This window comes from Peromyscus eremicus, chromosome 18 (assembly GCF_949786415.1).
Source record: "Peromyscus eremicus chromosome 18, PerEre_H2_v1, whole genome shotgun sequence".
Taxonomy (NCBI): Eukaryota; Metazoa; Chordata; class Mammalia; order Rodentia; family Cricetidae; genus Peromyscus; species Peromyscus eremicus.
In genome coordinates, this window is record NC_081434.1 from 14,640,931 (window position 1) to 14,663,820 (window position 22,890).

At 35.2% G+C, this 22,890-nt stretch overlaps 1 protein-coding gene across 1 annotated transcript in view; it reads left to right on the top strand.

Annotated features, from left to right (window-relative positions):
• Trhde (thyrotropin releasing hormone degrading enzyme) overlaps window positions 1-22,890 on the top strand; it is a 382,411-nt gene that overhangs the window by 209,732 nt on the left and 149,789 nt on the right. Inside the window, exons 5-6 of the mRNA XM_059245179.1 lie at window positions 457-570; window positions 22,087-22,224. Coding sequence (XP_059101162.1) covers window positions 457-570; window positions 22,087-22,224 — 252 coding nt within the window. The remainder of the gene's footprint in view (window positions 1-456; window positions 571-22,086; window positions 22,225-22,890) is intronic.

A 22,890-nucleotide genomic window follows, 5' to 3' on the forward strand; every position in this document is an offset into this window, starting at 1 on the left:
CAGAGGAAGATGTTTCATTTTCATGATGACTGCTCACTACTGTTCTAAGTAGCACTTCTGGACCACCATACAGAGTCTTCTGCATCTTCAGCAGACACTGGCTACTTCTGATGTCCATTCATCCATCCCAGCCTGTCCCTGTAATGTCATAATAAACAAATCTTTTCTTCTTATATACAATAAGCCTTCCAATCTCTGAAGACAGCTGTCACCAGATTTGATTCAAGGTTACTATTTTTGTTCTTCACTGAGCATATTTGTAAAATACTAGTGTTATCCAAGTAGTCATATTAACCACTACAGTCTTGCCCCAACACATTTTAAGATCACAAAATTAATTTGGGAATGACATCCAGTTATGATAATCACAGACTAACACATTTGATTTCAGGTCAAATCATTCTGTGGTGGATGCTATTTTTTTTTTTCTTATGCTCATTCATTCTATTCTAACAGTGGTTTGGTGACCTTGTGACTCCGGTGTGGTGGGAAGATGTGTGGTTGAAGGAAGGCTTTGCTCACTACTTTGAATTTGTGGGTACAGACTACCTCTATCCCGGCTGGAACATGGTAAGTGCCTTTTTCTCTAATTCTATGGAATTCCCAGGGAAAGGTTGAGCTGGTGTACACTGAGCTTATGTTACCATAAAAGGTATCTGAAAACACCAGTCAGTGCATGAAAGAAGTACTCTGCCAATAAAGGAAAACTAACCAGAATTGGAATCTCAGAAGTTATCTTTTGTCTTTTCTCAAGAAATCAAATAAAATCTGACTGGTTATATATTGCCTTCAAAATGTCACCATTTATCTACTTTGTCTTTTGTCCAGAGCTGAGGACCCAACCCAGGGTCTTGTGCTTGCTAGGCAAGTGCTCTACCACTGAGCTAAATCCCCAACCCCGTCACCATTTATTTAAATGGAAATACTTTAGATAGCAGAGTTTTAAACTATGAATTATTCCGTTAATAATAATAAAGGAATTATCCTTTAAAATAGAGAATTTCACCATAATTAATAAGTGATATTTTAGATATATGATGTATTTCAAAATAGAGAAAAAATGAGAACACACTATTGTTTCAAGACATGAAACATAGTGATTGGATAAAAGATTGTTATTTCTACCAATAGGTGTATTTTGGGATTAAGTAACTTTATAACATGTCAGTACCTTTACTTATAGCATTGAGCATGTTAGGCACATGCTTTAGGGATGTTCTGAACTATGAACCCTGAGTCAGGCTCTTTGTGCTACAAGCAGTGATGTTTTTAATCTCTTTGAAATAAAAAGTGGACAATGTGGTTTTCTACGTCTTTTTAACATCAGTTTTTCATTTTATATAAACTTCCATTTACCTATAGTTGACTATATTAATATTGAGTAGAACCCATAGTATATACTGTTTTAGAGCTCAAAATTAAGATAAATTTGAAATTTATTTTAATTGGTATTAATATATTAAATAAAAATTTCAGTGTACCAACATTTAACTTTTAGAGGCTAAAATTTCACTTATAATCTCTCTCCCTCTGTCTGTCTATCTGTCTGTCTGTCTGTCTGTCTATCTATCTGTCTATCTGTCTATCTATCTATCTATCTATCTATCTATCTATCTATCTATCTATCTAACTATTTAAAATCACTGATTGCCCTACAGAAATCTCTGCACATTTAATGTGAGCAATGGTGTGATTTGGAGCATATTTTTTAGGCTATCAGGTAGCTCACAGGTTGCAGGCTTGCCTAGCATGCCTAAGGCCTTTTGATTGATCTCCAAAACAGAAAAAAAAGAAGTAAAGAAATAAAGAAAACTCTCTTAAAGAAGTTTGAATTAAAACTATAACTGCTCTATCATATTATTGGAAGTATTCATTAACAAGTGTGAAATTTTAATACTTAAATGTTTAAGATGATTAAAACATCTCAAAAAGGTATCTTTTGGTTCTTAGAAGACTGAACCAGCTTTAAAATTTTCATTATGCTGTGGATTACTACAGATTTATAATTTCATTACATCTCAATATTAAAATATGTTCTTATTACAAATGACATGTCACCCATATAGGTAAGGCTTTTTTTTGATGCTCATTCAACTGCGTGTAATAAAATCCTCTCTATTCATCATTATGAAATGTACATCTTAGATTAAAAAGTAATCAGCAGCATAGTACGTGGGGTGAAAATGGATAGATTTTGATGGTTTTAAGCATGGCCATATAGACTTGGTTTCGATGCCTTTAGATTTTGTCTTGAAATGTTTTGTGTATTTTATTAGCTAGATTATAAGCCTAAATCTTATGGAGAAGATATTTCCAAGAGACACTGAAAATGAACATGAACATAAAGTATAAGTGACATATATTTGTCCTTTTATAGAATATGTACTAGAATCATGAAAACTTTAATGTGTTAAGATACAAGATTTTATTTATTATGAGTCAATACATAATAATCACTTGGAAATTAATAATAGCCTAATTATAGTGACTCAGAAAGTTCACCAAAGAAAGCTCCGTTAACATTAATTTGGCAATTCATTGTGAGTAGAAACAAATGTTTTTCATTTTCAGTTTTTTTTTTTTTTTTTTTTTTTTTGGTTTTTCAAGACAGGGTTTTTCTGTGTAGCTTTGCGCTTTTCCTGGAACTCACTTGGTAGTCCAGGCTGGCCTCGAACTCACAGAGATCCGCCTGCCTCTGCCTCCCGAGTGCTGGGATTAAAGGCGTGCGCCACCACCGCCCAGCCTCATTTTCAGTTTTTAAAAAGTGCAAATACTTTCTGATCTTTGCTAGCTTTTTGTTTTTAGGAATTGTGTTTTTATTTTAATGAAACACTTCAATATACTAAATTCACAAACTCCACAATAAGAGACTCTATGTATAGGTTGTCCCTCCATAAAACATTAATATCTTCTTTGAAAATAAAATTCAAGAGTAAGTTAGCCACATTAAATAAGAAAGGGTGTCAAGTGGCTGTATGGCTGGCTGTGCCAGCACTATTTTTCATAATGACATCAGCAGAAGAGCGAAAGAAATACTCTACAAAATAAGAGTTCTGACTGTGTCAGCAGCAGCTCACGGTTGTGGTATGTGCCGAAGCTCCTCTGTGAATGTGTGTCTTGGGCTGCACTGGAGCTGAGCTGAAAATAGAAAAACCAGAAGCCAGACTCACGTCAGGAGTAAAGACATTCAGAAAGTTGACCTTGTTTGTGTCTAATGTCAAAAAGGAGTGCTTTAAAAAAATCATTTTTAGATACCAGGACTCAAACACTGAAACAGAGTTCCAATTTGCTAGGAATACTACTATAACAATTTACCTTGCATGGAACAGCAATAAAGAAGCCCAGAATTATATGGTGTTGTTAAGGAGCTCTTGTTCTGATTTGGGCTGATATACCTGCTCAGCTAACCATTGCTCAGAAGAAGTGTAGGTTGTGATTATTTGAGTGGTCATGTATTTTCAGAACCAGTAGTCAATACTAAAGCAATCAGCTTTTACATTACAACTACTACGTGGATTAAAAAAAAATGCAATAATATCCATCTCCCCTCGGGGAAAATGCCTGAATTTAGCATTTTATAGATGTGAGTCCTTATGGGTATTATGATGTGAGGTCAGTAGAATGGATTAGAAAAAAAAATCAACTCAGATTCTAAGAAAACAATTCACCTAAGTCATGATTTGAAATACGAGACAATTGTACTAAGTACAGTCCCATAGTTCTGTGAGAGCTTTGGAATGAACGAACCATTATACTAGTGTCAAACATCCTCATGCTGTGACCCTTTAATACAATTCCTAATGTTGTAGTGACCCCAACCATAAAATTTTCATTGCTACTTAATAACTATATTTTTTGTTACTGTTATGAATCATAATGTAAATATCAGATATGTGGGTTATCTGATATACAACTTCCATGAAAAAGTAGTTAGACCAGCACATGAGTTACAACCCACAGGTTGAGAACCACTGCATCACACAAATGTGAAAGAATATCGTGGTCTTCAGAAGAGATTACTCCATTAGCAAAGTGCCTAGCCTGTACAGAGAGATGCTCTAACATTTCCTATTTCCATAATCACTTTTGACAATCTAGATTTATATGAGCTAGGTAGAGAATGCCAAACAAGGTTTCTACATTCCATGTCTGTACTTATTCTTACCAAGCCAACTTGCACCTATACTGGCACCATAAATCTGTGGGAACATATACTTTAGGTAATATGAAATTTATCAAGGAGAAGTAATACCATCTTTAGAAGCAGCATTCTTAAGCTTACGGCTCAGGGTGTATTTCATGGGGTGATTTTTATTTTTTTGCTGCTTGATGTAATTTTATCAATATTGGCCAGTGGGGACATTACTGGATGGCTCAAGTGCCAGTTTGGTATTGATGGACATTGACATTAAATCCCATTGTGATGGGAATTTAGCTTACTGGCTGAGCACTTGCCTTGTATGTATCAGGGACTTAGCTTGATCCCTGTACCTCAGGAAGAAGAACAACCATGTTTTCTCAGAAGGGACAAAAGAAGATGCTAATGACATATTTTAACATTCTTCAATACCTCTTGATCACGTTCGTTCATAAACAAGTCTGTGACGATATAATTTCAATTCTGGAAAAGGACATAGAAAACTTTTCTGTGAAGAAGCTTTTATTTCTAGATTAGATTCTGATGTGGGTCAAATCATACACCCCGAGTACATTAAATAAATTCTCACTGTGATTTGTTTTAAATAGTTTGTAGGTTCCTGCTTCAGTCTTCTGAAGGGATCCTGAGAATCTTTTTCAGCTATGACTATTAACTATCAGTCTTTGGTAGATTACCAAAGAAATTAAGCTGTCACAGAGCCTCTCATATTAGTAAGCCTAAGTTAGACATTGTTAAAGCACAATGATTGAGAATTTCCTCTATTATTTTTAAAGAACACCAAACTTGAAAAAATTATTACTGTAAATTAATCAACTAAACTTCATTATGCTAAATACTTACAGTATCTTAAGTGTGTTACCTAAAGCTTTAAAAAATGTGCCCAAGTGTCTGTCACTGGCAGGACTAACATAAGGAAAAAGTGAACTCTGCTATGATCCCAGTGCCACTGTAATAAAACTATTTCCACATTTTAAAGTATTTTATTTTCATTCCAAAGGAAAGAGAAAACCCTTGGTAAATTGAAATATTTGAGCTTATTGAGTTTTGTTGTCTTCAGTATAGATACATATCTCTTAATCATTCTAACTCACAAAGAATACTCTGATATTCAAAGAGGAATAAATGAAAAAATATTCAAAGAGGAATAAATGAAAAATAAAGAAAAGAGTTTGATTGAGGCTGGTGTTTTACTTGTCCAGTGAGCTGTTCATTTCGTATGCCCATATGTGACCCAATGGTTGTATGAGAAGTGCTGCCCTAGCCTTCTTTATTTAATTTATTTAATGTGCATTCCAATGAGCATTGGCATATTGGTGCTATTGTCTGTAATTCAGAAGAAATAAAAGGTATATTCACTGAGTGGCATTATGGGTCCAGTGACAGGCCAAAATAAATATGTTTTAGAATCTTACATGTAAATTCTGAATACCAAGTAAATACATGTATTCACACACTTAGTTTTCCCTGTATTTGTGTTTGTGTGCTGTGATCAAAGTCCAAATACAACATTTGATTAACTGGAAGTGAGGGATTAGAAGGTGGTCCAATTGTTTTTAATTGGATGATATTTTAATCTTGAGTGACTCTAAATGTGAAAAAATTTAAAGACTTTTTCGCTAGTCTCAAGGTTCTGTGCCTTTTTTTAAAAAATTGAAAATAGATTTTCTTTTATACAATATATTCTGATTATGTTTCCCCCCTCAACTCCTCACAGATCCTCCCCACTTCCCCAACCACCCAAATCCGTACCCTTTCTTGCCCTCTCTTATTATAAACCAAAAGGCATATAAAATAATAATAAAATAGGGCAAACCAAACAAACAAAAGAATGAGCCCAAGAAAAAGATCAAGAAACACACACAGATGCTGAGACATTCACACACACAGAAAACCCATAAAGATAGAAAGCACAATATATAAGCAAAGGATCCTTAAGATTAAAAATAAAATACACAGGCAAATCAATATAAGACAAAGAACTTAGAAAATACCTTTTGTGTGTGTGTGTGTGTGTGTGTGTGTGTGTGTGTGTGTGTGTGTGTGTGTTGGCCATCTACTGCTAAATGAAATGGAGTTCCAATTTGCTAGGAATATTACTATAACAGAATACCTTGCATGGAACAGCAATAAAGAAGCCCAGAATTATATAGTATTGTTAAGGAGCTCTTGTTTTGATTTGGGCTGATATTCCTGCTCAGCTAACAGTTGCTTGGAAGAACTGTAGGTTGTGATTATGTGAGGGGTCATTTAAACCCTAGATGTAGTTTGTATCCACAGTCAGACTCCATTCGAGAAAACTAGTTTTTCTGTGTCCTTTTGATGCCATTCAATGACAGGACATTTGCATTGAAAGACTAGAAGAAGGCAGAAGGAGGACATGCTTGAGTGTCTTGGGGTCTTGATCTTGAAAATAGGCCTTTTTTGTGTGTCTCCTTTACCCTCCCCTTATCTATCAGTAGACGTGTTTTCCAGTTAAAAGCAGAAGCCTTTAAAAAAATAGAACAATATCTCCTCAACCCCCTATGTTGAAAAACCTGGGAAGCAAGCCTCCCTAGTCTGAGAGAGTGGGCTGTACTTTTCCCTGAGCATTAGTGCTGGCAATGTTCACTGTTTGCGGCTAATGGGCTTGTTGCAAAGAGAAGTGAGAGTGGCCTTGAGAAGAGCATCTCCACACCAGAGTCTTGCACGTGTCATAATTGAATCAGTATTCGTGCAAAAGCAATCCTAAAGTGCACTGATGTGCCTGCTGCCCCACAGACTCGACTTTAAACAAGACTCAGATGAGGATAAGCCGGGAACAATGTCAGTGTTAAGAGCAAATCTGCCACTTGGATCCTAACCCACAGTGGAGACAGCGAAATTAAGAATTTCTACTGAGTGCCAGTTAAAATAGCAACTGTGCTCATCGCTTCAACACTTTTAAATAGTCCTCATTGTGACTACTATAATAAGAAAATGTGCTCATCTCCCCCATTTTATGTCTACCTCTTTCTTTTTAGAGGAACATCTTCGGTTAGTAGCCTCTTTGACATTTGTTACATGTGTCAGGAAGGCCACTCATCTGTGAATGTTTGAAGTGTGTTAACTGGTTTAGCTTTATGGCTTTAATACTTTTTTTTTTTTAGCTTAAAACTGTAACTGAAGACGAGTTGATCATTTTTACTTTTATTTCCAGGTATTTATAGTTTTAAAAATCAAAATCAAAACTTTGGCTTTGTTTGGGTCATTGAAGCTTTAGAGAAACTTCAATGTTACCAAGGTGTGTGTGTGTGTGTGTGTGTGTGTGTGTGTGTGTGTGTGTGTGTGGTGTTTAGCTTGCAACTTTCACTCACTAACACAGTTGTAGGAAGAAGAGCAGAGTAAGCTCAGTTTGTCAGTATGACCACACACACACACACACACACACACACACACACACACACACACACACACGCCTGTCTATTTAGGGAGTTTCTGACAGGTCTTTCAGAGAGCTGCCTCTTGCTTTCTTATGTGGATGTTAAAATTTAAGGCAAAGCTGCAAATGAAGAATTTCATACATGTTCTTAATGGATGGTTTTGTAAAAAGCAAAGCCATGTTTCCCCCAGAAAGAGATTGTTTCAGGTTTTTATACTTTAAACCTGGAGATCAAAGATAAATGAGCATTACCTGGGGAAAAAACGTGTTTCTTCTGAAAAACTTGTGCAGATTTGCATGGTGCCAAGGGCTTTGAAGATTTTCTTAGGCATTTCAAAACCAATAAAAATTTTACAGGGTTAGACACTGTCTAGGACAAAACCACCGACTTAGTCTGAAGCCTGATATAATACAAGTTTATTCTTTCTTGTGCCTAGCGGTATTGCAGAGTTACTCTCTTCATTTTTTTTTTTTTACAAGAAGATTCAGCTGTAAACAGAATATTTCAGCTTGCTTAGATAAACAACAACAAAACCAGAATGCAAAAACTTATGCTGAAATATCCTCTTAGGCATTGTTACTCTGAAATGCACAATATTGGCCATAGCAGATTACACACCACATCAATATTTTAGCTGTCATTTTCTTTGCTTCTGGTAAAAAAAAAAATATTATCTTTCTACAGCATAAAAATTATAAAAATCTGGTGATATTTGTAATTTTCTAGGTGAAAAGCATTAGCTTGTCACAGTTTTTAACCTGAACACAACTAATGATGAGGCCTTAGAAGGTAACTAAAGAAGAAATTGCAACAGCTCATTTCGGAGCAAGGGGAGGCTGGATCAACCCCTCACATTTTTGAGGCGTCTCCTATCTCTTGTCAAGGTTACTTTAAATAGGGTCCAGATGTTGCTAGATAAGGGTTTCAGAAACAACAAAGCATGTGCAAGTAATCAAATTGAAAAAAAATGTATAGATGAGTATTTTGTGATAGAAAAATATTGAATAATTTGATGTCAGTTAATATACTGTCTGCTTTGCCATTCTCACGGCTGTAATAATGTGTATGATTATAACAAGCACTGTATGGACCAAACACTTGGCATATTTAGTGGTCTATGGGGTAGAATAAGACCTTCTTCTAGGCTAAGAGTGTCTGTCTTCTCTGTAATATTTCAAGATGTATCAGACTATCTGTGTCACTGTTCTGTCTTGTGGGCAGAGGACTCTGCTAACTGGGAATACAAAACAAAATTTGGTAGGACATCTTTTGACACTATTTTGAATACCCACCCTGGTTCTATCGTTCATAACTTTAGTGCCCTTTGGAAAATTTTTATGCCCTTACATTTTTTACCTGTTTTGAGGACTGATGATAGAAAATTCTACCAATTAGAGTTCTATTTTGGTCAGTTTGCATCATAATTGTCTTTAAAACATGAAGATACTAAGGCATGTATCTTATCCCTTCTGAGTCTGTTTCAAGAACACCTGTGTCCAATTAATTCCTTTGATTACTTTATTTTCTTCTCTGCAGGTTTTATTTATAGTTCAATGATGCTCTTCTTTAGGGCTGCTAATGTAAACGAGGTAGATAATTTTATATGCACTCGTTGGCTGTATTGATGCCACTGTTTGCCTTACTATCCATTCATGCATTTCATTCATTTTATTTATTTCACTTTAAGATTTAACAAGTTTTATTTAACAACCTAAACTGAGCCATCTATTGTGGAAATTCTATGGAGTAAACTTCATATGAATGTTAGTTCAGAACTACTATGTAACAGTACTTTACATTCCTATACACCGTGGTTTATCCTCTGTGTGGTAGTTTCAGTATGCATAATTTTTCCCTCTGTCTGACCAACCATATCCCTGTTAGCAGTGCCTTTGTTTGCAGAGTACCTCAAACTAGAGAGCCGTAACCTTTTTCAGACTACTAAAATTCATACATATGTTCTGAAAATAAAAATATGCTCCATATGCCTCAAAGTTTACCCAAACCACGGAACAATAAGGACATTTAATTATTCATAATCATTTTTATTTTTAAATGTCTTATGCATCTTCTTTAATGGCTGAAATTTATTTTGCTACAATAACTGCTTCATTTAGATGTTGGATTTCTCTCTGCTTGGATAGACTGTTTCTGAATCTCGATTTTTCTCTAGTCTTGTCAACCTTGCCTAGAAGAGTGGCAGATATTTTAAAATATATTTCTTTTTGAAAGCAAATAACAATTGCTTTTTTGTTTTCTTTTTGTCTTGTGGTAGTATTGAAGGGGAAGGGGATATACTTTGATTTAAATACTATATATTCTTTCAATTTTCTGATTAAATCCAAGTTAGACTGGTTGTCCTTTCTGAGCAAAATGTGACATTAATGGTTTTCTGTTTCCACACATGACCTCTATTGGTCCAGTTTTAAGTACCTAGAATGTGATGTACTTCAGATAATGACTAATTAAAATCTAAAACTCTTTCTATGCAAAGTTTATTGCTTTCCCTTCAAAACAACAGGAGAATTTTCTATAAATTTCTGACTTCTTTTGTGAGCTGACAGGTCATATTAGTTATCATGACTGAAAATAATTTGACTTCACACAAGATAATATATTTTGTTTTCTTGCCAACCATTAAGCTTACCTCTGCTTACCAAAAAGATGAAAGATTTCAAAGGATTAGCCTCGATTGCCTCATTATTTCACTATAATAAAGCTTTATTGGATGATATTTTTGTTCTTTCTCTGTTAGCAACAGGGAGTGTTCAAATGAGGATTAAGTAATGAAGTCCTTCTGACTTTACAAAACTCTTCCACCAGCTAAGCCAGATTATTATTTTTTGTTTTACCATAGTTATGTTATAGTTTCTAAGAATGAGATTGAATAATTTTCTATCCATTCCCATTACTTGCTCCTTATTTGTTACGTGATCATGTTTCTCCATTTTCAAATCACATATGAGGTCCATGCTGCTTAATTGTGTGAAGATAGTGTGAAGAATCAAAGAATTATGGTTTATACTGTTATTAGTTTTACCAATATTTCTCATACTACTAGGCACTTAAGTATAATGATATTATTTTTAAGGTCCAAAACTGGCTTTCTGATGTAGTCTATTGTCAATCACATATCAAAATATCAGGTGCTTGCAGGAGATTAATTCATATAACATTTGAATATATATACTCCATTTTTTAATGACTTTGGGACACTAATACTTTGGTAGTTTTGCTCATTTAAAATGTGTTTCTAGTCTAGGTTTGCATTTTAAGGAAGGAAAGTTTGCCAACTACACAATGGGTGTATTGTGGATATGCTTGCAGTGGTCTGAGACACAGTAATTTATCTGATTTGATTAAGTATATGATGTCTCAGGACCCTGTGTTCTGAAGTTGCTTAATACCCCTTGCTTTTAAATTTAGCAAACTTTTTATCTTAACTAGAAAAATAAATTCTCCTCTTGTCATACTAGTGTAATTTTTCTGAGGTAAATGTCTCAACAAACTGACCATGAATATCCCTAAATGCTGGGCCTAAATGACAAAAATCTGCCACTTAAAATATATTAATATAATCAGTAAGACTTTTGCTACAGATTTAAGATGATTTGGATCATTATTTATTTCACAAATTCAAATAACAAAATAAATCATTCACTGGGTAATCATGTTAATAATGTCTGGGTGCTGATTAGCTCATCTTTAAAGTTACTCCAGACTTGAATGGTGAGATTTTTTTCCCTTAGAATTCAAACAGAAATGGAATATATTTAAAATAGGTACTATATATATATATAGTATAGTATATATATATACATATATACATATATATATACATATAGTATATATATATATACATATATATACTAAAATACCCTTAACTACATTCTGTCAATCAAACATTAAAGCATCTCAATGTGCCCACTATTTACATCTAAAAATACTATAGAATCTTTGTAACAAATCTGAGAAAACAGCTATTCTTCTTTTTTAATTTGATTGACAAATTTGATTTTATTGACATGTCTTTTCAGTTGGTCAAAAATTAAGCATAAAGGAAAATATTTTTCATGGCCAATGATAGGATTGTTAAAACATGATAGAGATACTACCTTAATAGAGAGAAATGATAGAGAAAAATGTGTAATTTATGTGAAAGGTCTCAAAGGAAGTGACACTCTAGAAGAGTAGAAATGAGTTGATGCCAACTCACAAAGGACAGAAAATAAATCTTCATTACTAGACAGTATGCTTCTTCAGGGTGGAGATTCCTATTTCATTGTAATTTTCAGATTTAACTCTAAGTGTCATGAATATGAGGTGTTCAATAATAAAAGTGTACCCCACATGTGATAGGCAACTGTGAACTAAACATCAACAGAGAATTAATGAAATCCTGTAACAAATTCTCTCCTTGTATCATGAGTGCATTTATTGAGCTATGAGAGGATGCTGAAATTAGAAATGGATTAGATTTTAATGAATACACTGCCTGCCTGTTTGACAGAAAACAGGGAAAGATGTCAAGAAATTCACACATTCATGTTTAGAGAGGGTTATATTACATAATAGGGCATATGGAGACTATTCACAGTGAATTAGACAGATTGTGAGAATAAAAAATATTAGATAACATGTTCATAAATTGTTACCATGACTGACATTGGAAGCATACTCAGAACCATTCTCTAAAACTCTGGATTACCATAATTAATGAAAATATGAGTGATGGTAGCATATGTTTGGGGGAAATCAGGAAAGGTTTTTATATAATCTGTGGTTTTTTAACTTTTCAAATACAGTAACTTTATTAATTTTTTAAACTTTAATTTTGAGATTATAATATAATTACATTTCCCCTTTCCATTTTCTTGCTCTAAGCCCTCCCAAATATCCCTTCCCATTCTCCTTCAAGATCATGGCCTCTTCAACATCAGCAATACCTGCTTGACTCTGGCACATTTTCGAATTCAGCTGCCTGTACAAGATGTTCAGAGTTGGCTCCCTCTCAGCTATAGCTTCCTGTGGGCTGGCACTGAGAAAACACTTTTCAGAAGTGGACTCAGTAATGGTGGTTCCTCCTCCTCCTCCTCCTCCTCCTCCTCCTCCTCCTCCTCCTCCTCCTCCTTCCTCCTCCTCCTTTTATTTTTATTGTTATTATTAAGTTTTTACATCCCGACCACAGTTTCCCCCCCTCTTCTCTTTCCATTCCCTCCCCAACCTTCCCTTTGCAATGCCTCCCATCCACTCCTCTTCCAACTCTATTCAGAAAAGGGCAGGCCTCCCATGGATGTCAAACATGGAATATCAAGTTGCAGTGAGACTAGGTACCTCCCCTCATATTAAGACTGGACAAAGCAACCCAGTATGAGGAGAAGGGTCCCCAAAGCAGTCAAGAGTCAGAGACAGCACCTGCCCCCACTGTTAGGAGTTCCACAAGAAGACCAAAATATACAACTGTAACAAATATGCAGAGGGCTCCCTGGTTGTCCATTTAGTCTCCGTGAGCTCTATGAGCCCAGGTTAGTTGCTTCTGTGGGATTTCTTGAGATGTCATTTATCCTTCTGACTCCTACAATTCTTCCCCCTCTTCAACAGGATTCCCAGAGCTCAGCCTAATTCTTGGCTGTGGGTCTCTGCATCTGTTTTAGTCATGAAAGGCTCCTGGAGAGCAGCTAAGGCTTGACTCTTGTGTGGCAGGGCCTGAAATACCTGAAGAGAGGCCAAGGGGAGGCCATTGGTCAAGGTGTAGCCTCAGTTGCAGTGGAGATAACAGGATATTAGAGAAACCACTATCATGAGAAGACAGCCAAGGGCAGAAGTAGGTGTTTGTTGGAGCTGACTGGGCTTAGAGATAAGCTATGTGTGTCATGGGCAGTGAAGCAGGAGAAATGGCTAGATCATTTGGAGACCAGAAGATTCTGAATTTTGGATGTTAGATCTTAAGTTATTTATATGATTGGATTTTGGTTTTTGGTTTAATCTGATTGTGACTGTGACATTTGTTTCCTTCTGAAGTAGGAATGTAGGTAACCTATCTTTCTCTCTTTCTTTCTTTCTTTCTTTCTTTCTTTCTTTCTTTCTTTCTTTCTTTCTTTCTTTTTAGTTTGCTAGAGGGCAACTTGAGTGACTTTGATTTATAGCTGGACATTGGATTTTTAAAGATAACTTGGACTTTTAAAGTATGAAAATTTAAAGACAGGGACTTGGTACAATACAATGGTGTTTGTATTGTGAAATTAAGATGTTAACATGAGTTGTAGGGCATGAACAAGAAAAGGAGGGTTATGGTTTATGTTTTAATAAAAGATATTTGCATTTCAAATTGAAAAAAAAAGATCATGGTGTGGTGATATTGTGTTCCCCCAAATATTGTGCAACCTAATAAACTTATCTGGGGTCAGAGAACAGAACAGCCACTAGATAGATATAGAGGCCAGAAAATGGTGGCACACACACTTTTAATCCTAGCATTCCAGAGGCAGAGATCCTTCTGGATCTCTGTGAGTTCAAAGCCACACTGGAAACAACCAGGCATGGTGACAAGAGACTTTAATCCCAGGAAGTGATGGCAGGAAGCAGAAAGGTATTTAAGGTGTGAGGACCAGGAACTAGAGCCTGGTTAAGCTTTTAGGCTTTTAGCAGCAGTTCAGCTGGGACCCATTCCAGTTTGAGGGAACAGGATCAGCTGAGGAACTGGCAAGGTGAGGTAGCTGTGGCTTGTTCTTCTTCTCTGATCTTTCAGCGTTCACCCCAATACCTGGCTCCAGGTTTGTTTTTACTAATAAGACCTTCTAGGATTCATGCAACATTGTGGCCTCTATTTTCACTCTTAATCTGTAGTTTTCAACTCACTATGTAGCTAAGGCTAGCCTTAGACTCTTGAGTGGCCTGACAGTATTTTTCAAATGATGGGAATACAGGATACGATGGGCAATATTGCTGTATCATAATAGTTCCTGGGCACATCTGCAGATGATTCATGGTTTGGTTATATACAATTCAGCATGTCTTGTGTCACATCCTGCCTTTCCCCCTTTGCCACATCAAGCCATGGATAATACGAAACATGACACATTCAGCCTGGATGTTAAAACAAGATATCAGGCAGTTGAGGATACAATCTCTGGAGAGTAACAATTTAACTCACTTCCTCTGAGTTAGTCATGTTTGAGAGTATCATTGCTCATAAAGACATGTGCTAACATTTATTCAGGACTTTGAGAGGTTTGTGAAATCTTCAGAGATATTTTTATGGAACTAAAACTTTGCTTTTAGTATATTCATTGGTTAGGATTTCTTAGGGATTTCAATGGAGAAAATGTAGTTGATAGTAGAAAATATATTGAACATAGAATTTCAATTATTTGTTGAAAGGTTTATGTGAAATCACACAATAATGTTACATCAGTAGAGAGCTACCAGGAGCCTTGTATGCAGTTGGTGCTTTCTGCAGAAGGTTTTGGAAACAAATATGGAGCTAAATGTTTCAGTTGAATGCTTGGCTCATTGTAGGCATTGATGGTGATTACTTTTTCAATTATTTTTCAACACCTGCTATGTGTGTGTGTGTGTGTGTGTGTGTGTGTGTGTGTGTGTGTGTTTGTGTGTGTTTGTACAAGTTTGACTTCAGTACAAATGAGCTGCTTTAAGAAGCTGCACATGGAAATGATTATTAACATCTTGGGTGCGTGTATTTTAAACACCAGCTTTTGAAATGTTAATTTTGAAGTATATTGTTATATGAAAACGGCATTTGTTTCCACTCGCTCTTTATTTTTATTCTGTCTATCAGATGATTTGGCAGTGAGTAAAATATTAACTACTCAGTTAAATGGTGTTATAATTTTTACAAATAAGTCTAGCTCCTTCAGCTAGAAAGCTTAAAATACTCTTAGAACTATGAAAAAACAGAATGATGCCATAAAACATATAAAGTTATTTCAATGTTATAAGATCTCAACTTCAAGTAATTTTCAATTTTCACAAAGAGGACATTGTGTTATAAATTTACAAAGCATGACAACTGTAATGTTAGCCATTTCATGTGTACAAAATGTTATTTTCCTCCAACATATTTACTTTTATAGTTTGAATTACTGATCTTATTCTTGAGTTACTGCTTTTAACCTCTGTCATGATTTGAATAGGTCATGAAAAACAAGAGTAAAATGTCTAACTCTTCAATGCTAGATGTGCTAGTAGTCCTAATTAAATCATTTTATAAAGTAATGGCTTCAGGTTAATGCTGACTCATGTGGGATTTTGTTTAATCTGGGGAATGTTTGAAGTCTTTACCATGTGGGAGTTCAGATTCAAGAGTTATAAAAATATGGTATATCTTATTTCTTCTCTTCATGGTGGTTATAGTTGAAACAGCATGGTCACAGATATTAAAAGCAATTTAACTTATAACTTGCATTCTACTTCCCGTTCCTATAACACTCTATCCTAATAATACTGTCTCATTGTAGGATATCGACCCTGTGGACTCCAATCTGTCTTCCATACTGTAAAATGCATTGCTGGGAAGTGGGAATTGTGTCTCTGTTGTATTTCCCCAGGGCATAACACAGAACCTTCCATGAGGCAGACAGTAAATACATGGAATTGCAATGTACTACTTTTATCATTCTAACCATACATTCTCATTGGATTGATTCCAAAGGGTAGACACCTCTACTTATCTCTGTGAAAAAGAGGATTGTGAACATTCAAAATTTGAAACAAGGGCTGCTTTACCTAAATGGATAAAATTAGCATAAAAGTGAAATATTTGAACCCACTTGGATATTTTTATTTTATATGTACATCTATGCCCATAGTTTTGTGTATGACTACAGCTAATTCACATGTGGGGTTTCAAAATAAATATTTTATTTGACCAACCTTGCTTACCAAAGAACGAGGCTAAATTTCATGAAATAATTGGCATAGTATTTTGGGGTCACAAAGACAAGGCCTATATTGTGTTCTCTTTCTTCTCAGTTGTGCAGTATTTTTCTGTTTCTCTTTCTCATTGCTCATTGCTCTAGTCCAGCAACTCACTACTCTCCTGACTTTTCCAAGTGCAGGTCCCACAATGTCATGCAACTGCATCTTCTAAGAATCCTTCATGATTTCAATCTTGTGTGCCTCTCTATCATCACTTGGGTTTTGCTCCCTAACCTGCACCATAAACACCTCTTTGTGTAGGACCCTCCAAGAAGTATGTTGAAAACTTTCCTTGACTTTTCACAAATTCCCTTTTGCCCTAAATGTCCTTTGCTGTCCTTTATTCCTCGAATACCTAAACAATTATTAAAAATTCCATTTAAACTCTTGCTTAGAAGCTTTTCCTGCCTCCCTCGGGCATAAGAAATCACATCCTTCTCACTGCAGACATTCTCTGTCCTGAGCCTGAGCCCACTTCCATTTTCACATATAACAGATTGTGTTTTAATATCAGCTTTCATCTTTGCCTCTCTTTCTACTACTATGAAGTCTTTGAATGTAGAATCCATTGCTCTTTCTTTCCTTAGAACCAAGCATGCCATCTGGGATCTAGCAGGTGCTTAACAAATATATGTAGAGCTAATTCACTTATTTCATCTTCACAGATGCACACGTTAATAAATGAGGATGCCAAGGACTCAAAAGTTTATGTGGCTCAAAAGGTTGTGTGGCCAGTGAAAGGCAGGTGTTCATGTCCAATGTAGGACTCTTGTGTCCATTTTGCACTCACCAGCCAGTCTTTTCTTATCAAAAGAATCAGTTATGCTCAGATCAACCTTCTAGGGGATAATTGAATCTTTGTCACTGATTGGATGCAGCTCATGTCTGCCTTGAGATTTTTTTCCAGCTTTCTCTAGGCCTATGAACCACTACTTGAGTTCTCTCAGCCTTATACCTCATCTTCCTTGTCTTTGGTTTGATGTACCAGTCTCTGATCTCTACTTAGAGGTTTTTCTCTGCTTTTCCTTTATCTGTTTTTTCTTTTCTTGGTGACAGATTCCAAGCATGTGACTAATATTGCACCCTCTTTACATTCCTCAGCCTTTCTGTAGGAAGCTGCCAATAGCTTTAACTTTACTTCTTGCTTGACAGTCCGTGTTCAGCAACTGTGTCTAGAACACCCATCTCCTCATCTAAGCCCTCAGACTTGACATGTCCAGTCAGAAGCCACTTTGGAGTACTGAGCACTATAATTTCTTAGATACTTAAAGATGTGTTAAGAATTCTTAACTTCCTTTACATACACAGCCAAAAACCCATCTATGAGCTGCTGATGTTATAAAAGTTGATTTTAGAAGTGAGTTCTGAGGCTCTGTTTATATTATTTAACAACAACTATGCATTGTCAAAAGATAATTTAGTTCTTTCTCTTAGTCCCAGGTAGTTACTTGCAGTTGTTTGTAAAATTATCTGTGCATGCTCATAGGTGCTTTTCTTCTTCATGTGCAAACGATTTTTTTTAGCATGTTGTCCAAACTACATTTTTTAAAACTTTTTTGTTAATAATCTTCAACTTTTTCTTTTAAGTCATATCAATGCTACAAAGCCATAATAGTTATTTCAAAGCATGGGAAATGCTTAAAATATCTCCCCAATCCACCTCTGTTCCACCATTGAGTTGTCCTCATATATCATTATTACCACTCCCACTCTTAAGATAGTGGTCACTTCCTGTCTCTCAGCTCTATTAGCCATCTTGTATACCACAGCTACAGTGCTATATTTATTACGTCATGATGCCTATTACTGCCCACTTATTAACACCAAACTCTTCTACCTGATAATTGAAGATTCGAGTGATGTGGCTTTTTTTAATTGCATGTTTACTCTGCCCTGGATTTGCCCCTTTCTAGCTGCTTCCCCTCTCATCTATCAGCCACTTACTTAGATGCTGTTTCTTCTGTTAAACCTTCCTGAACTAATCAATCATTTCATCCTCTGAGTTTTATAGCACCCATTGTAGTATAATAGTGCTGTGTATCTGTCTATTGTAGTTTCCTATTCTTGAGTTCAAGATTAGGAAGTTCAAGTATAATCATCCATTTATTCCACAAATGCAGTATAATATCTAGCATAGAGTAGAAATTTAATAGATATTTATTGAAGAAGTAAATGGGCAAGTAAAATAATGGCTATGTGGTTTTCTGGAACAATTCTGAAGTTACCTATTTTTTATTTTTATGAAATGTCTTTGTAAATTTCTCAAGTTCATATCATACACACACACACACACACACACACACACACACAATAGTGGGAAAATGACATTTTATATTACTGTAACAGTTGAAGACACACATGTAACAATACCGAGTAATATCTACATTAAGGCTGTGGAATTTGTGGTTACTGTTAACACTGAACTTCTTTTTAAAAGATTTTAAAGTGCCCCATCTTCCTTTATGTGCTACCTTTTAAAAGTGGTAGATTACAAATCATACTAGCCTTAAATATGTGAATAAAATAAAAATCAGGTTTTACGTATTCACTGAGTATACTATACAGATACCTCACAACACACACATGCACACACATTGTAAATTAAATATTTAAAAGTCAGGTTCTTTTCTACCTCTTTAAAGAAAGTCCTCAAAGATAAGTCAATTATTGTATAGCTTTCCCAAAAATCACTTTGGCAACTTTAATCTATAAAATAAAACTAGTATTTCGTTCACTGTGGCCAACTATTTTATTTTATCACTTACCTAATTTTATACAAATGGCTTCTTTTACTTCAGTTTTTAACATTCATAGCTCCAGATAAATGGTAGGAAATTAACTAATACTAGATAAGATGGCTGTTGTTACTGTAGGGGCTGTTGGTCTTGATAATAATACAGGCTTTAGCCAGATAGTTTCTTACTTTGTAGTGATGCAGGTGTTTATTGAAAAGTAAAATACAGTGCCCTTTCTCGTGTGAGCTGTTTGTAGTACTGTCAAATTGAATTTGCCTCTGGCTAGAATTTTTCTTTTTATTTTTTTTCTCATTGATATAATGTATTCTGTCTTCTGTGTGTTGTATGTGTTCCCTCACCAGGCACACAGGCCCCAATCTATTTTGAACACAGGTCTCTTTTTGCATTTTTAATATCATTTTTTCAATGACGTAGAAGATAAATCATTTACCAATGACTTACCCATACTGAAGTTAAATAATTGTAATTGAAATTATATTAACTAGACAAAGATTTAGTTTTGCTTCCCTCCAGAAGCACCAAGTAATGTATCATATATAACTGATACATACTCCCTTTAACATTAATATTTCTTCTTTTATATTGAGTTTAGATTTCAGTTTTAAAATCTGTTTGTGACACTTAACCCTCACAGCTCTCAAACAAGGATTATTCATTAAATTTTAATGTTGATCAATATGCATTTATTGTTGCTAAAGATTAAAAATTATGATTCAAATAAGCATTTTAAATGTTTGTCACAATCACCTTTTGAAGAACCTGTTGTTATTTTGTCTTCTGAATGACATCATACCTTTAATTGAAATTTTTGAAATATCAAAGCATTCATTAGACAAGCTAAAATAGAAATATTCATTTTATAATTTTTACTTCTTGTCTAAAACATTAATTTTAACATGCATTTTAAATTTGAATGAATGAAAATCTTAGCTGCTGAATCACAAAATGTATAGGTTTATTTTGGATCTGCCAAATGATTTCTTTGCCTTGGTCATTTCTTTAAGGTATTATTATTGCTTTTAATGGACCACCCTCTGTCTCAACATTAAAATCAACAGGTTCAATGGTATGTCTTTGTTGTAAAGTGGAAATTAATTTTAGAGAAAATATGCAATTGACTTGTGTTGCATTTATCATGTAGTTCAGGAGGAATTTGAACTCTATAACTATGGTCTTACAGGGTCAGGATCAGCCTTCTGGGACTCAGAGCTAGGTTGCTCTAATCTTTACTGTGTAATGTTCTTTGATGGGTAACAGGCAATCATTGTGAAAGTCTCAGAAGATAAGATAACTAGAGACACTAGATATATAAACTATAGACAATTTTTTTCTTTTTTTTTGGTTTTTCGAGACAGGGTTTCTCTGTGTAGCTTTGCGCCTTCCCTGGAACTCACTTGATAGCCCAGGCTGGCCTCGAACTCACAGAGATCCACCTGTCTCTGCCTCCCGAGTACTGGGATTAAAGGCGTGTGCCACCACCACCTGGCAACTATAGACAATTTAAACACCATTAGATAAATGACATTATAGATGTAGTTAATTAATTAATTAAATTACTGGTTCAATGGACTAAATCATTGATCAGTTGAAGAGGAACAGATCCATTTTTTCAAAAATAGATCCGAACAAACATACACACATACACACATACACAAACATGCTCAGTTAACTTTTCTTTCTAAGGCATATTCCTTTTTGTTTCCACTTCTTTAAGTCTGGGGATTGGTGTACTCTCAGCTGGAAATTACAACTCAATCCAAAATTACACAGTGTTTATCTGATTTCTCAAAATGAACAGACTGTCGGACCGAGTTCAGAATTAGGGAGAGCAATTTAAGCATTGGAGTCTTTAATCTCAGTAATGATACTCCTTAGTTCTTAGCTATCCAGGGGGTTGTTTAGGCTTCTTATCTTTTGCGACTTACTTTTCCTTCCCTCCCTCCCTCCATCAATGAAGACAGGTGGCCAGGAGGACTAATAGCCAGCAGCGGAGGTTTTTTTTTTTTTGTTGTTTTGTTTTGTTTTGTTTTTTGTTTTTTTCTTAACAGAATCCAAGCTGTTTCTTTAAAGTAGACTTTCTTAAAACAAAAACAACCAAAAGTACTGTTCTTTACAGTTCACTTTTTAAAGCATCTGGTCTGCTTTTATTAGAGAAATACCACTTGTGGTGAATAGAAGGTTCATGATTCTGGTTGTTTTCAGTACTTTGCGGTGATGGATTATTAAGACTGGGTGATCTCTGCATTATGGCTTTTAATCTAAATTTGTATGTACATCTACATGCATTGTAGTAGGATGAAAACAATGATTTTACTATGTGTTTTAATCTCCCAATTTTATTTTTTTTTGGAAAAGAATGTGTGTTGTGGGATGGAGGAGCAGGGAAACAGAGGTTCACCTGTTCTAACGTGACTAGGTATAGTGGTTTAAATAGATAATATATTCTTGCATTGACCTGACATGCAAATGTTATTTGAGACTGGAATTGTTGTCTACACATTGTAGACAACCCAAACAAGCCTGTATCTTATCATTGTCATATGTGTCCACTCTTCAGACTTGCTTTGTGCACTGATAAAACAGTTGGCTGTTCTTATTATTTAGGGCTTACAGTAGCCTATTGATTTTATTTCATGTTATGTTTAAATCAACTGTCTTTATTTTGTACTATCCTAAGGGGCTATTTTATTTACTGAGTTTCCTTTAGATCTGAGTCTCCAAATGTAAGACAGATGAGCACCATCAGTTAAGTGACACCTATGCTGTTGATGTTGTCTGGCAGATTCTGCCATAACCATGAATCACCTATAATGTTATCCCATCTACTCTGTTACAGGAAAAGCAGAGATTTCTGACAGATGTTCTGCATGAAGTGATGCTGCTTGACGGGTTGGCCAGTTCCCATCCGGTATCACAGGAAGTGATACGGGCAACAGATATTGACAGGGTGTTTGACTGGATCGCATACAAAAAGGTGGGATAGAAAAGAGGCACATGCCAATGAGATATTTCACTATTGGGATAGACAGCCTATTTCGTGCTAGAAGTTTTATATTTTTCTATTCTTTCAGCAAATGAAAATTGATTGTAAGTAGGAAAGGTATTACAATGTTCATGTCATTCCCGTGAACAGTACTTTGCTTTATAAATGAGTAAAATGGAAATGAATGTTTGCCAAACACTGCATGGAAATATTCAAAGTATTGATGAATAAATGTTTGGGAACTTCTTTGAAATTGCTGTACAAATGGTGTAATGTAAATGTTAGATTTTAGTATTAAGAATGTTGACCTAACTAGTGACAAATTCTTTCTGCTAGTGCCCCTTAAATAATAATTGATTGGCTGTTGCAAATGGGCCTATGTAGTAACAGAACACATACATTTGTAAAGGAGTTTTGTGGGAACTGGGCGTGCTTCCTGGATGATATGGCAAAGCACATAAAAATTAGAAGCTTTTGAATGAGTCAGGAAAACTTTGAATCAGTGACTAGTTATAAAGTTTAGGTACATTTCAGTTTTTTTTCACGGTTACAAGGATTAGGATTTATTCTATATCTCTATCCATTGATTTAATTTTTACACTAGGATGTATGTCTTAGCCTTGACATAGAGTAGTCATTTAATAGTCACAATGTGGG